General features: G+C 41.3%; 1 protein-coding gene across 1 annotated transcript in view; it reads left to right on the top strand.

Annotated features, from left to right (window-relative positions):
• ANO6 (anoctamin 6) overlaps nt 1–16,668 on the top strand; it is a 68,798-nt gene that overhangs the window by 10,435 nt on the left and 41,695 nt on the right. Inside the window, exons 3-4 of the mRNA XM_017881137.1 lie at nt 9,272–9,414; nt 11,531–11,608. Coding sequence (XP_017736626.1) covers nt 9,272–9,414; nt 11,531–11,608 — 221 coding nt within the window. The remainder of the gene's footprint in view (nt 1–9,271; nt 9,415–11,530; nt 11,609–16,668) is intronic.

Here is a 16,668-nt window from a genome sequence, read left to right as displayed (position 1 = left end):
CCCCCCCCCCCCCGCCCCTCCCCAGTAAGAGCTTTAGGTGCTGAACACGTGGGTCAGCACTTTTAACTATTAACTGTATTCTCAGCGTTGAATCATATTGTATAACATTCTGACACATCTACTGAACTCCATATACTAATGGATGCTGATAGCCCCAGTTAAAGAAGACATTTGAAATAAAGCAAAAAAACGTTAATTTTGACACTAGAAAGACAAACCTCAAATTTCCTAGCTAACCTTCCCTTCTCTGATCATTAACTACACCATGGTTATAGAACTGACGTACACATTAGCTGCTGATTTTATTTTATCTGATTTTAGAACGCAGAAAGTATTTCAGCACTGCCTGTAGCATCATTTGTATATCTTTAAGGATATGTATGATAAACTTTTTAAGTGCTTTGTGTGGCTTTCCTTGTTACTTCTGCTTTGAGAACTACTGCTGTGAACCACTTTACAGAAATTCTGAAATTGCAGAACCAAACAGGCTACAGCCTCATATGAAGTTATTCATATCACCACCATTATGTTCCTGCAGCATCTCTTTTGTGCCCAGATGCATATGGCACTTAGAGTATTTTTCTGCTCCCTAGAAATTATAAAAGTTGAGAGTAGAAAACCTTTTGTAATCAATATAATATAAATCATATACTTACCTTAAAAATGTCCATCCTTTTAGGACAAGGCAGCCCACCTGTTCATACTGATTCATAGAGTCCTAACCACCAACCCATGGTTGAAGTTAAAAGTTCTAAACGCATCCTGCCCACTCCCTTCCTTGTTGCATCTTGCCTACTTATACCTGATTCTCCCTGGATCAGACTCTTGGCTACATGACTGCAATGTTTAATTTTCACCTTTGAGGGGTGAGTTCTAAACTAGGCCTAGTTATTTCCAGAAAACCACCAGTCATCTGGCTCACTGAGGACCTGGGGAATCAGGAAGCCTAACTAGCTGCACTGGGGATCAGAAAACAGCTGCTGTGACTGTTACTTTGAGACCTGTGCTGCTTCTGCTGGGTCCACACCAGCAAAATAATGCAGCTCCTGCTACCACCACCCTGACTCCATTCAGCCCAGTTTCTGACTTAAGTGACATACAGATGCTTCTGACAGGCATTTTAAAAAATCAGATCTGGAACCCTAGCTGCAACAGAGTTTCTAGCCTTTGAATTAGGAAGTTGGAATAAACGACTGGGTGTGGTGGCTCACACCTGCAATCTCAGCACTTTGGGAGGCTGAGGCAGGTGGATCACTGAGGTCAGGAGTTTGAGACCAGCCTGGCCAACATGGTGAAACCCCGCCTCTACTAAAAATACAAAAATTAGACAGGTGTGATGGTGCACACCTGTAATCCCAGCTGGAGGCTGAGGCACGAGAATTTCTTGAATCCAGGAGACAGAGGTTACAGTGAGCCAAGATCACTACTGCACTCCATCCTGGGCGACAGTGTGAGACTCCATCTAAAAGAAAAAAAGTTGCAATAAAGGCTGAGTGAGTTAATCTAACTCCTGTGCCTCTGTGGGTTATGAGGCCTAAATAGTTTCGAGGCCTGTTAAAACATCCTAGACCTTCAGCAGCAAACTCTTACAGCAACCAGAACATTCCCATCTACCAGAATGTGTCTTGTCCTTAGACAATGCAGGATATAACACCACTAACACTTTACTGCTCTGAAATCTTTTTGGGTATATGGACATCTTCTTCATCTGATGCATATTTTGTTTAGATATAATAATATCCTGATTAAGAGGAAGAGCTGTTATTGATCTCCAAGTTCCAGACAACCTTTCTCTTTTCTCATTATATGTTGATGTAAGAGTTTTAAATGTGTCTAATCAGCACTTCTGGTTTGCCAGAGAACAGAAGTGCAGTGCTCCCTGCTGGAGTTCTGTCAGATGTCTTATTGCAGGGGAAGAGAGCAAAAGATACAGAACAGAAATTTCTGTCTGTGATCATGCACGGTCACCCCAGGGCCTGGTGCCCTCAATCTGGGACAAACAGCATTGTGAGTCAGCACTGACGTGGCCCAGGAGTACTCCAAAACACTGGGTGACTATTAGGTTAGCAGTGTCTTCCATAGACCCGGCAGAATCTGAGGCTGAGTGAAGTAAGGAACTAAAACACTCTCCCATTGCTGCAACTCCCAGGGGTTTTCCTTCAAGGCTGAGGATTTGCTAACAGCTCATTATTTCTCACCAGGCTATGTCTTGCTTGCATTGCAATTCTATCACTTCCCAGGCAGAACTGCTTCCTATAGTTCAGAATTTGGTAAACAGAAGCATATGTTAAAGTTCAGGGAAGAGGGAAGAGGGCATCCACTGTTCTTCCCTTATAGCACCGACTAGAATTGCTTATGTTGCTCTTTGTGAGAAAAGTTAAGAATGTGTTCATGAATTATCTCCTAGTTGATATTGGATAGATATGAGATAGATACTAGATAGGTACTGAGTAAATGAGTGGCTATCACACTCCAGTTTTAAAGATGAAGAAGATGACACTCAGGGAGTGAGTTATCTAAAGATGACACTCAGGGGCCAATTATCTAAAGCCCCATAGACAGAAAGTGAGAAGCATAGAATAAGAGTTCTGCCAATAATTTGGCTATTAGTCTTTAGATTGATGACAAAATACAGTGTATATTAATGAAGTTGCAGCAAGCTTTTAGAAAGATGCAGAAATTTGGTTTTTACTGATATAGTTGCATTATTTTGTTTGGTGCTGTGAAAAAAAATGAGAATGGGTTAGAAACTGTCAGTTTAGTCTCCTTGGTTCTACCTCATGTGACACAGGTGCAGACCCTTCTTTCTAGCGCAGAAATAAGAAGCCACCAGTCTTCCAGCCTAATTTTAACAGGCTTATAAGTACCAGTTTTTCATTTATGCCTATAAGTGTCAAAGTGCACCAAGATTTTAATGTGCTTAGTCACAGCATCCTTAAAAAATGGTTCTGCTGGAAGAGTATGTTTGCAGTCTGTAAAGTAGAAGAGTACACATGATAATTCCTTCAGCTGTTGACCCTGCACCCCTCCCCACAGTCAGGGTGCTCAAGCTTGATCTCACCAGTAAACTGTCAATGCTTCATGGTATATTCTCCATCTGGGGTTATCCTGGCCTCTTGCTGGGTACAGGAATACCTCAGAGATACTGTGGGTTAGGTTCCAGACCACCACAAAAAGGCGAATATCACAGTAAAGGGAGCCACACAAATTCTTTGTTTCTCAGTGCATATCAAAGTTATGGTTATACCATACTGTAGTCTAGTGAGTGTGCGTAGCATTGTCAAAAAATGTACATACCTTAAAAATACTTTATTACTGAAATGCTGACAATCATCTGAGCCTTTAGAGAATGTTAATCTTTTTGCTGGGGGCTGGTCTTGCCTCGGTGTTGATGGCTGCTCACTGATTAGCAGGGTGGTTGCTGAAGGTTTAGGTGGCTATGCCAATTTCTTAAAATAAGACAACAATAAAGTTTGCCACATTAGTGCACTCTTGTTTCACAAGAGTTATCTAGCATGTGATGCTGTAATGGTAGTATTTTACCCATAGTAGAACTTCTTTGAAAATTGGAATCAATCCTCTCAAACCCTGCTGCAGCTTTATCAACTAAGTTTGTATAATATTCTAAATCCTTTGTTGTCATTTCAGTAATGACAGCATCTTCACCAGGAGTAGATTTCATCTCAAGAAACCACTTTCTTTGCAGATCCATAAAAAGCAACTTCTCATTCCTTCAAGTTTGATCATGAGACTACAGCAGTTCAGTCACATCTTCAGACTCCATTTCTAGTTCCTCTTGCTCTTTCTACCACATCTGCAGTGACTTCCTCCACTGAAGTTTTGAACTTCTCAAAGTCATCCATGAGGGTTAGAATCAACTTCTCCTAAACTCCTGTTAATGTTGACATCTTGACCTCCTCCCATGAATTATGAATGCTCTTAAATGGCATCTAGAATGGTGAATCTTTTCCAGAAGATTTCTGTTTATTTTGCCAATATCTAGCCAAATAATTACTATCTATGGCAGCTGTAGCCTTACTAAATGTATTTCTTAAATAATAAAATATGAAAGTTGAAATGACTCCTTGATCTATGGGCTGCCGAATGGATGTTCATAGCCGTGAAAACAATACTAATCTCTGTACATCTCCATCAGAGTTATTGGGTGAGTGGATACATTGCCAATGAGCAGTAATTTTTTTAAAAGTAATTTTTTGTGAACAATGGGCTTGAAATAATTCAGCACACCATGTTATAAACAGATGTGCTGTCATCTAGGCTCTATTGTTCCATTTAGAGTACAGGCAGAGTAGATTTCACATAATTCTTAGAGGCCCTAGGGTTTTTGGAATGATCTATGAACATTGGCTTCAACATGAAGTCACCAGCTGCATTAGCCCCTAACGAGAGAGTGAGCCTGTCCTTGGAAGTTCTGAAGGCAGGCATTGACTTCTCCTCTCTAGCTGTGAAAGTCCCAGATGACATCTTCTTCAGTGGGAGGCTATTTCTTCTACCTTGAAAGTCTGTTGTGTAGCCATCTTCATCAAGGATCTTAGCTAGATCTTCTGGATAACTTGTTCTGCTTGCATGTTAGCACTTGCTACTTCAGCTTGCACTTCTATGCTATGGAGATGATTTCTTTCCTTAAACCTCATGAGCCAACCTCTGCTAGCTTCAAACTTTTCTTCTGCAGCTTCCTCACCTCTCTCAGCGTTCACAGAATGGAAGAGAGTTCCGGCCTTGCTCTGAATTAGGCTGTGGTTGAAGGGAATATTGTGGCTGGTTTGGTCTTCTATCCAGATCGTTAAAACTCTCTCCTTATCAGCAATAAGGTTGTTTCACTTTTTTATCATTTGTGTGTTCACTGGAGTAGCACTTTTCTTTTCTTTCCTTTTTTTTTTTTTTTTTTAATTTGGCCAAAAGTTATGTTATCTGGTTTTTAAATTTTTTTTTTTATTATTATTTAAGTTCTAGGGTACATGTGCATAACGTGCAGGTTTGTTACATATGTATACTTGTGCCATGTTGGTGTGCTGCACCCATCAACTCGTCAGCACCCATCAATTCGTCATTTATATCAGGTATAACTCCCAAAGCAATCCCTCCCCGCACCCCCTGCCCATGATAGGAGTGTGTGATGTTCCCTCCCGATTCAAGTGATCTCATTGTTCAGTTCCCACCTATGAGTGGAGAACATGCAGTGTTTGTTTTCTCTTCTTGTGTAGTTTGCTTCAAGAATGATGGTTTCAGCTTGCAATCCATGTCCCTACAAAGGATGCAAACTCATCCTTTTTATGGCGAAGTATTCCATGGTGATGACTGTGCCACATTTTCTTAATCAGTCTGTCACAGATGGACATTGGGTTGTTCCAAGTCTTTGCTATTGTGAATAGTGCTGCAATAAACATACGTGTGCAAGTGTCTTTATAGCAGCATGATTTATAATCCTTTGGGTATATACCCAGTATGGAGTAGCACTTTTCATATCCCTGAAGAACTTTTCCTTTGCACTCACAGCTTGGCAAACTGGCACAAGAGGCCTAGCTTTCGATACACCTTCCTCACTAAACTTAATAATTTCTAGTTTTCACTTAAAGTGAGAGATGTGTGAGTCTTGTTTCACTTGAACACCTTGAAGCCATTGTAGGGTTATTAATTGGCCTAATTTCACTATGGCATCAGATGGAACTATTGTTGGGTTAGCAGTTAGATGCAACTATTGTTGCATCTCAAGGAATAGAGAGGCCAGAAGAGAGGCAGAGAGATGGGGGAGCAGCCAATCAGTGGAATGGTCAGAACACACACATTTGTTAATTTTGCTATCTTATATAGGTGCACTTCATGTTGCCCCAAAACAATTACAATAGTAACATCAAAGATCACTTATCACAGACCACTATAAAAGATACAGTAATAATGAAAAATTTGAAATGTGAGAATTACTAAAATGTGACACAAAGTGGGTACATGTTGTGGAAAAATGGCATTGATACAGGCTAAACGTGGGATTGCCACAAACCATGAATTTGTAAGAAGATAAAAACACTATCCGTAAAGCATGATAAATCAAGGTACATCTGTACAGGAGGTACTGAAGGCCCAAGTAGACTAGCATAGCAGGAAATAAGGAGAGTGGATGGTTATGTGTAGAGGTGAGCAGTTGGAGTCAGCTGGGACCTCTGAGTGGATGATTCCCCAGGTAGGGGGGTCCTCCAGTTTCTGGCTGGTTTCCTTCAGTTTGTCCATTCAGTGCATTCATTCGTTATGTGCCTACTATGTCCCAGTGCTTCTGCTATGAAGAAAACCAAATCCCTGCACATGTGAAGGTGACATTCCAGTGGGTATGATAGACAGTAGACCTCGAAGCAGATACAGGTTGGGATGCATGAGTGCTGTGTATTAATATTTTGAAGGGCAGAAGAAGGGTTGACATAGGGAATAAAGCGTGCCCTTTCTGAGAGAATGCACCTGACCAGTGGAGTGATTTCATAGTTACAGAGAGGGAGACAGAGTGGAGGGAGCTTCAGGGGTGGGGGCATATGCAATACTGGCATTAGGATTCTTGGTAGATTAAAAAGTAGGGTCCTCTGTTGATTGAGGTGTATGGGAGTTTTATCAAGGAGATGCAGAACCTTGGGGAGCTTTAGTAAGTGGGTGGTGTATGTTATACTGCTTCATATGCAGCCTAAGGAAGGTTGGTTCATGGGTGGCTTATTCCTCCCAACAGGGTCTCTTTGGGGAGTATCTGCCACCTGAGACCAGCATGGCTCAGCTGGGCAGCAAGACCACCCAGTCACAGCTCAGTCCACAAAAGAACATGGTGCCCTCTAGATTTCCATCCCATTGACAAAGAAGCCAATACTCACTTCATTTCCCCTTGGGCAGGTACAGAAGCACAAATGTCTGGGTTGTTTCTCAGTAGCCATCACCCTCTGTATAAAACACTCAACAGTTTGATCCTGATTCCAACATCCAGATTATTTCTACTCTAACTTACTGGAAAAGTAGTAGTCAAAACAAACACTGCTAGGAAGTGAGTGCTTTTAAACATGTTCAGTTGTCTTTGCCATTGGGGGGTGTTGGATTCTTGCTCCTTACAGGTGCATCCCAAGACTGCCTCCTGCATTTCAGGCTGCCCGCTGCAGGGTCTGCATGATTTCATTCTGACTCTCTTCACTCTCTACTTCAGTGAGTCTCCACCCTGACCGCGTATTAAACCTCAAAAACAAAACAAAACCAACAAAAAGCAAAGCAACTGTGTTCAGGCCCCATTCCAGACCAAAAATCGTAATTTACAGGGTGGCACCTGAGCTCGGTACTCCGTAAAAGCTCCCTGGTCCTTCTTACATGCAGCCAGGGTGTGATTACTACCCTGCACCTCATTTAATAATCTCCTTCTCTCATGGCCCCAGTTGCCACTTGAAACAGTGAAAATCCAGCTCAACCCAGATCTTCCTCCTACGTTGTAGACTTTTACCTGTCTACTGGACATTTCTTCTTGAGTAGTCCACATGCATTGCATCTGATCATAACCAAACCACACACTTGACCTTCTTAACACACTTCCTATTTCCAAGTAATGCCACTAGAATTTAGGATATTGCCTGAGCCAGAAACCTGGATAGCATCATTCTGTCATACCAGCATTCATCTGTCTACCTGCTCAACATCCCTCAGGGATCCTGCCACATCAGGTACCTGCCAGTAGGTCTCCCTGCCCCTAGTCTCACTCTAGACTACCTTCAAAGGCTCCTCCACCTGTACGTTAAACTCTCTAAACTCCTTTCAAAGCACAGCAAACGCTTTGTGATGTGTCCCTGCAGAGCTCTTACCTGGCTGCCCCACCTCCATCACACCTTTCACTTACTACCAGATTGTTTGCAGTTTTGGGAAAGTACCTGGCTCTCTGGCCACCTTGCCTTTGCATGTGCAGCTCACAGGTGGCCTTAGTTTTCCACTCACCACCGCTTTCACCTAATCAGCTCTGAGGCATCTCAGGACTCATCACAGTGGTCCCCTCCTCTGGGATGGCCTTCCCGGAAACACCCAGTTAAATGTTCTGGCTCTATGTGCCCAGAGCAACCTGTGCTTACCTTTATCATATCCCTCTTAATAATCAACTATACCTGTCACTTCAAGGACAGTATAATTCCCAAACGCCTAGGGGGCTCCTTGAAGCAGGGACTGTGTCTTGTTTTCTCTTTATTCCCAGCTGATAGTAGACACTCAACGAATGTTTGTAAATAGAAGAGTGGTAATTACAGAATTTCTTTATAGGAAGGACTTAGGGTTAGCAGTCTGATTAAAAGAAAGGCATAGGGTATTTACCCTGAAACTGCATTTTCAATTAACATTTAATGTTTTATTTAGTATTTAAAGTTAAAATTCTGATTCCTAAAAAAATTATTTTAGTCATACTTTACATAAGATTGAGAAAAACATCAGTTTTCCATATGAGTGAATATTAATTTATTTGGGACATCCCATATAAATCCTCTTCTCCTTTAGGCCCTTAGGAAGGAAAGGAGAGTACAAGAAGGAGCGTGTGGGGAAAAGCAGATGAATGATGGACCATGAGCTCCTTTGGAACTGTGACCATTTTTTGTGTTTTAGTTGGCAATAAAGTGCTGGAACATATGCTTCAGTGTCAGACATATTCACATGTCTTCTGACCATCACATTGCCTTTCCCAGAATCTATAGTCTATTTCATAATGTTGTAAATTACCAGCATTTTCTTTAAAATCATGTTTTTCCCTTTTAAATAGTAGTATATCCTATAATTTAGATTTGATTTGCCATATACAGAAGTATTATGGATGATGTGGTTTGTTTCTGCGTCCCCACCCAAATCTCATGTCAAATTGTAATCCCCATGTGTCATGGGAGGGGCCTGGTAGGAGGTAATTGGATCATGGGGGTGGATTTCCCACATCCTGTTCTCATGATAGTGAGTGAGTTCTCATGATATATGATGGTTTAAAGCTGTGGCACTTTCCCCCTTGCTCTCTCTCTCTCCTATTGCCATGTGAGATGTGTTTTGCTTCCCCTTTGCCTTACATCATGATTGTAAGTTTCCTGAGGCCTCCCCAGCCATGAAGAACTGTAAGTCAATTAAACCGCTTTCCTTTATATATTACCCAGTCCAGGTAGTTCTTTATAGCAGTGTGAAAACAGGCCAGTACAATAGATAATTAATATTATTCAGTACAGATTTCTGAAACATCAGTCATCATCGAAAATCCACACAAGCTGTTCTGTCTCTCTGTTAGTTACCTTGTTTTTGGAGTTTTGGAAGCGACGCCAGGCAGAACTTGAGTATGAATGGGATACTGTTGAGTTACAGCAGGAAGAACAAGCCCGACCAGAATATGAAGCACGATGTACTCACGTAGTGATAAATGAGATTACTCAGGTAAGGAGGGTGGTATTTAGATGCAGTTTAATCTACTTACTGCTGTGGTTCTCCTCCTTGGCCACACATTAGAATCACCTGGGGGAGCTTAAAAAATATTGATGCCTGAGTTCCATCACGACATACTCTGGTACTTGGTAACCTGGGGGTATTCTGAGCACAGGGATTTTTTTAAAGCTCCTTTGGTGATTCTGATGTGCAGCCAAGGTGAAGAAGCACTGCTTAGAACAGTAGCCACAGGAGATAAATGGGGCCCCTTCTTTCATAAAACAGTAAAATACAAAAAAAAAATTCTTACTGTGACATATATAAGGAAAGAGGCATTGGTTTTATAGTTGATTCTCAGTTTTCACATATACTTTCATTATTCCAGCCCCTTATTCATCCTAGACCAGCTGCCCCTTTATCTTGCAGTGAGCCTCAGTCACTGCTCCACCTTCTGGTTGGGATGTGCAGAAAGTAGTGTGGCCTTTATCCTAAAGTTAGAGAAAGGATGGAGGAAGAAGCAAAGTATTTTGTGGGGTCCAACTCTGTTCAGATACTGTGCTAGGTATTTTATGTCATTGGAAAGGTAGATTTGCTGCTGCTACCACTGCTCCAAAAATAAAAAACTGTATTCTGTCCGTATAAATATTCCAAAGTCCCTGAAAGATGATTTTTAAATCATCCGCATTCTAGCTCTTTTCCATCAACGCAGAAAACTTTGAGTTGATTGTACTTGAAGTCATCAGCATAAGAACAGTAGGTTCTGAATACGAATAGCTCTTGGAAAGAAAATGCTTTTACCAAGAATGTCTGAAAATGTTCCCAACTATACGTTTTATAAATTGAATCACAGATTTACAAAATGTTGGCACTAAAAGGAACCAGAGGGAACAGTTCAATCTCTTCCTTTTACAAATGGGAAAAAAACAAGGTTGTAGAAAGTGACATTTGTCTTTCACAGTGTAACAAGCTTCAAAGAATCCCCATTATGAATAGTTCCTGCTGTTTACTAGAGAGGGCAGGGTCAAAGCATATGTTGTTGAAAGATTGTATATTCAGAAATGAAAGCCAAAACTTAAACAAAATTAGATGTTTATGAAGTCATTTGAGCACTAAAAAATCTTATAATACCAGCAACATGGGAAAAATACTGAAGAAAAGACAATTTGGTCATTTAAACCTGCCAATTTTATAGTTACAATTGCCAGCTTATAAGTTAAGTTTCCCTTGAAATGTTGCTTGCTAAAATATTGCAAGTGAAGGTCCCTTTTTCTTTATGGTTGTTCCTCATTTCATTTTTGTTGCCCACATACCCTCCCTGTGTTTAGAGAGGCCTTATAGGGTGATGGTGAATGAAGTCTCTGATGCCAGAGTTCATGTCTGAACATAGCAACTTACCAGTTGGGTGATGTTGGACAAATTAGTTAACTTCTCTGTGCCTCAGTGACCACATCTATAAAATGGGAATAATACAGTTCTTTCCTCATGATTGCAGCTAAGGATTGAGTTAATGTATGGAAGCTACCTAGAATAATGCCTGGCACAGAGTTAAATACTCTGTAAGTATTTGCAGCTATTATTAGGCTGCTCTTACAATACAGGTGAATCATGTAGAGGGTTGATTTCTACTCTTAAGAACTCAAATATATTTTTATGAACTATAAAATGGAAATCCTCTAAAAATTTATCATTCAAAATTTATCATTCAAAATATATAAAGCCCAACCAGGAAACACATAGTGGATACCTAGTATTGCAGACATCTAGGAAACTTTTTGTTCTGCCTGGGCTCTGCGCTATCATCAGCGATTTCTAAAACCTAAGACAAGCCCAGAATTTAGCTTTGCAGCATGGCACCATCAGACACCCAGATTCCTGAGCTCAGGTCATGGCCAATAAACAGTTTATTCATGCTTGCATGTTCCAAAAACTTATTAAAATGAACACTGCACATGTTTTGTGATGTGTGACTTTGAAATTATTAACAAAAAAGTGCAATTATGAGTAAGGAGACTATGCTTGCAAACTAATTTTTTAAAATTAAATCTAAGATTTATTGGCCAGTCAGGAGAAAAATAATTTTATTACCATAATCCCTTGATTGACTAAACTTTTTTGTTTTTGTAATTAGGAAGAAGAACGTATTCCTTTTACTGCCTGGGGAAAATGTATACGGATAACCCTCTGTGCAAGTGCTGTCTTTTTCTGGGTAATTCTATCACAAAATGTTTTGAATGATTAAAATGTTTTCATTATATAACAGATTTTTTAATATCTAATTTTAAATGTTGAGGAAACTAAGTGCTGAACCTGGAAACTATATGGTCTCAGAGAGACAGACAGACAGGCAGATGTTTCCAGAGAACTATTTTAGCTGCCACATGGAACAACTCCCAAGGTTCAAGATACCTTATCTGTTCACAGTGGTTCTTCTAGTTCTTTTCACCTCATCTGTTTAAATCAGTGATTCCGGATTTTCCAGTTTCTGGTGAAGACCAAATGGAAAGCATTAAGAATTCTAAAATTTTCCAACAGCAACAATCAAAATGTTGGCTGGGGGCGGTGGCTCATGCCTCTAATCCCAGCACTTTGGGAGGCTGAGGAGGGCAGATCACCTGAGGTCAGGAGTCAAGACCAGCCTGGCCAACATGATGAAACTTTGTCACTACTAAAAATATAAAAATTAGCCAGGTGTGGTGGCACACACCTGTAGTCCCAACTACTCGGGAGGCTGAGGCACAAGAATTACTTGAACCCAGAAGACGGAGGTTGCAATGAGCAAAAATCATGCCACTGCACTCAACTGGGTGACAGCACAAGACTCCATCGCAAAAATAAATAAATAAAATGTCTAGGAATACCCTTAACAGAAAGATAATAGGACTATCAAAACATAAAAACTATTGAAAGTTATAAAGAATCTGAATGAATGATTAAATGAATGATTCTAGATAGAAACACATTTTTGGTAAAATATCAGTACTTATTAAGTTAGTTTTGGGCTTATTGATGGAATCATATTAGTGATGTAATAAGTTAGTGTGAGGTTTTTTTTTTGAGACGGAGTCTCGCTCTGTCGCCCAGGCTGGAGTGCAGTGGCCGGATCTCAGCTCACTGCAAGCTCTGCCTCCCGGGTTTACGCCATTCTCCTGCCTCAGCCTCCACAGTAGCTGGGACTACAGGCGCCCGCCACCTCGCCCGGCTAGATTTTGTATTTTTTTTAGTAGAGACGGAGTTTCACCGTGTTAGCCAGGATGGTCTCGATCTCCTGACCTCGTGATCTGCCCGTCTCGGCCTCCCAAAGTGCTGGGATTACAGGCTTGAGCCACCGTGCCCGGCCTAGTGTGAGTTTTAATTGGCTCAAGAACAGCCAGATTCAAGAATAGCACATGAAGCCTAGAAATAGCCCTTGATAGCAATAAAAATGTAATATGTCAGAAAAGAGGCATTATAAATCCATCAGACTAGTGGAGATTATGCAATAAATGGTAATGGAATACTTGTTAGCAATTTGGGGGGACAGTAAACATTAAAGTCTTACTTTAAAACATATACTATAATAAATTTCAAAAACATTAAAAAAAAATTAAAGGCCAGGAGCGGTGGCTCATGCCTGTAATCTCAGCACTTTGGGAGGCCAAGGTGGCAGATCACCTGAGGTCAGGGGTTCGAGATCAGCCTAGCTAACATGGCGAAACCTCATCTTTACTAAAAATACAAAAATTAGCCAGGCATGCACCTATAATCTCAGCTTCTTGGGAGACTGAAGCCGGGCAAATTGCTTGAGTCCAGGAGGTGGAGGTTGCAGGGAGCCGAGATTGCACCACAGTGCTCCAGCCTGGGTGACAGAGCGAGATTCCATCTCAAAAAAAAAAGTTAAAAAGGGAGTTGCCAAGATGGCTGAATAGGAACAGCTCGAGTCTGCAGCTCCCAGCATGTTCTACGAAGAAGACCGGTGATTTCTGCATTTCCAACTGAGGTACCTTGTTCATCTCATTGGAATTGGTTGGACAGTGGGTGCAGCCCATGGAGGGGGAGCTGAAGCAGGGTGGGGCGTCACCTCACCTGGGAAGTGCAAGGGGTCAGGGGATTTCCCTTTCCTAGCCAAGGGAAGCTGTGACAGATTACCTGGACAAACAGGACACCCCCCACCCAAATACTGCACTTTTCCCAAGGTCTGTCTTAGCAACCCGCAGACAAAGTGATTCTCTCCCCTGCCTGGCTTGGTGGGTCCCACGCCCACGGAGCCTTGCCTACTGCTAGCACAGCAATCTGAGATCCATCTGCAAGGTGGCAGCCTGGCTGGGGGAGGGGCATCTGCCATTGCTGAGGCTTTAGTAGGTAAACAAAGTGGCCAGGAAGCTCAAACTGGGCGGAGCCAACTGCAGCTCAACAAGACCTAATGCCTCTAGGCTCCACCTCTGTGGACAGGGCATAGCTGAACAAAAGACAGCAGACAACTTCTGCAGACTTAAACATCCCTGTCTGACAGCTCTGAAGAGAGCAGTGGTTCTCCCAGCACGGTGTTTGAGCTCTGAGAATGGACAGACTGCTTCCTCAAGTGGGTCCTGACCCCCGTGGAGCCTAACTGGGAGACAGCTACCAGTTGGAGCGACAGACACCTCATATAGGCGGCTGCCCCTCTGGGACAAAGCTTCCAGAGGAAGGATCAGGCAGCAGTATTTGCTGTTCTGCAGCCTCTGCTGGTGATACCCAGGCAAACAGGGTCTGAAGTGGACCTCTAGCAAACTCCAACAGACCTGCAGCTGAGGGACCTGACTGTTAGAAGGAAAACTAACAAACAGAAAGGAACAGCATCAACATCAACACAAAGGTCATCTACACCAAAACCCCAGCTGTAAGTCACCAACATCAAAGACCAAAGGTAGATAAAACCACAAAGATGGGGAGAAACCAGAGCAGAAAAGCTGAAAATTCTAAAAACCAGAGCGCCTCTTCTCCTCCAAAGGATTGCAGCTCCTCGCCAGTAACAGAACAAAGCTGGAAGGAGAATGACTTTGATGAGTTGACAGAAGTAGGCTTCAGAATGTCAGTAATAACAAACTTCTGTGAGCTAAAAGATAATGTTCTAACCCATTGCAAGGAAGCTAAAAACCTTGAAAAAGAGACAAATGGCTAACTAGAATAAACTGTGTAGAGAAAACCTTAAATGACCCGATGGAGCTGAAAACCATGGCATGAGAACTTTGTGACGCATGCACAAACTTCAATAGCTGATTCGATAAAGTGGAAGAAAGGGTATCAGTGATTGAAGATCAAATTAATGAAATGAAACAAGAAAATAAGGTTAGAGGAAAAAGAGGAAAAAGAAACAAAGCCTCCAAGAAAGATGGATCTATGTGAAAAACCCAAATCTACGTTTGACTGGTGTACCTGAAAGTGATGGAGAGAATGGAACCAAGTTGGAAAATACTCTTCAGGATGTTATCCAGGAGAAATTCCCCAACTAGCAAGGCAGGCCAACATTCAAATTCAGGAAATACAGAGAACACCACAAAGATACTCCTCGAGAAGAGCAACCTCAAGACACATAATTTTCAGATTCACCAAGGTTGAAATGAAGGAAAAAGTGTTAAGGGCAGTCAGAGAGAAAGGTCGAGTTACCCACAAAGGGAAGCCCATCAGAGTAACAACGCATCTCATGGCAGAAACCCTACAGCCAGAAAAGAGTGGGGGCCAATATTCAACATTCTTAAAGAAAAGAATTTTCAACTCAGAATTTCCTGTCCAGCCAAACTAAGCTTCATAAGTGAAGGAGAAATAAAATCCTTTACCGACAAGCAAATGCTGAGAGATTTTGTCACCACCAGACCTGCCTTACAAGAGCTCCTGAAGGAAGCACTAAATATGAACAACCAGTACTAGCCACTGCAAAAACATGCCAAATTGTAAAGACCATCGATGCTATGAAGAAACTGCATTAATTAATGGGCAAAATAACCAGCGAACGTCATAATGACAGGATCAAATTCACACATAACAATATTAACCTTAAATGTAAATGGGCTAAATGCTGCAATTAAAAGACACAGACTGGCAAATTTGATAAACAGTCAAGACACATCAATGTGCTGAATTCAGGAGACCCATCTCACTTGCAAAGACGCACGTAGGCCCAAAGTAAGGGATGGAGGAAGATCTATCAGGCAAATGGAAAGCAAAAAAAAGCAGGGATTGCAATCCTAGTCTAATAAAACAGACTTCAAACCAACAAAGATGAAAAGAAAGACAAAATAGGCCATTACATAATGGTAAAGGAATCAATTCAGCAAGAAGAGCTAACTATCCTAAATATATATGCACCCAACACAGGAGCACCCAGGTTCATAAAGCCAGTCCTTACAGACCTACAAAGAGACTTAGACTCCCACACAGTAATCATGGGAGACTTTAACACCCCACTGTCAATATTAGATCAATGAGACAGAAGGTTGACAAGGATATCCAGGACCTGAACTCAGCTCTGCAACAAGCAGACCTAATAGACATCTACAGAACTCTCCACCCCAAATCAACAGAATATACATTCTTCTTAGCACCACATCGCACTTATTTTAAAATTGACCACATAATTGGAAGTAAGCACTCCTCAGCAAATGTAAAAGAACAGAAATCATGACAAACAGTCTCTCAGAGCACAGTGCAATCAAATTAGAACTCAGGATTAAGAAACTTATTCAAAACTGCTCAACTACATGGAAACTGACCAACTTGCTCCTGAATGACTACCGGGTAAATAACAAATGAAGGCCGAAATAAAGATGTTCTTTGAAATCAGTGAGAACAAAGACACAATGTACCAGAATCTCTGGGACACATTTAAAGCAGTGTGTAGAGGGAAATTTATAGCACTAAATGCCCACAAGAGAGAGCAGGAAAGATCTAAAATCGACACCCTAACATCAGAAAAGAACTAGAGAAGCAAGAACAAACAAATTCAAAAACTAGCAGAAGGCAAGAAATAACTAAGATCAGAGCAGAACTGAAAGAGTTAGAGACACAAAAAACCCTTCAAAAAATCAGTGAATCCAGGAGCTGGTTTTTTGAAAAGATCAACAAAATTGATAGACCACTAGCAAGACTAATAAGAAAAGAGAGAAGAATCAAATAGATGCAATAAAAAAATGATAAAGGGGATATCACCACCAATCCCACAGAAATACAAACTACCATCCGAGAATACTATAAAAACCTCTGTGTAAATAAACTAGAAAATCTAGAAGAAATGAATAAATTCCTGGACACAAA

Source organism: Rhinopithecus bieti, unplaced genomic scaffold, assembly GCF_001698545.2.
Source record: "Rhinopithecus bieti isolate Rb0 unplaced genomic scaffold, ASM169854v2 scaffold_12732, whole genome shotgun sequence".
Classification (NCBI taxonomy): Eukaryota; Metazoa; Chordata; class Mammalia; order Primates; family Cercopithecidae; genus Rhinopithecus; species Rhinopithecus bieti.
The sequence above is the reverse complement of the archived record's forward strand: the minus strand, read 5'-3'. Positions and strand labels throughout refer to the sequence as shown.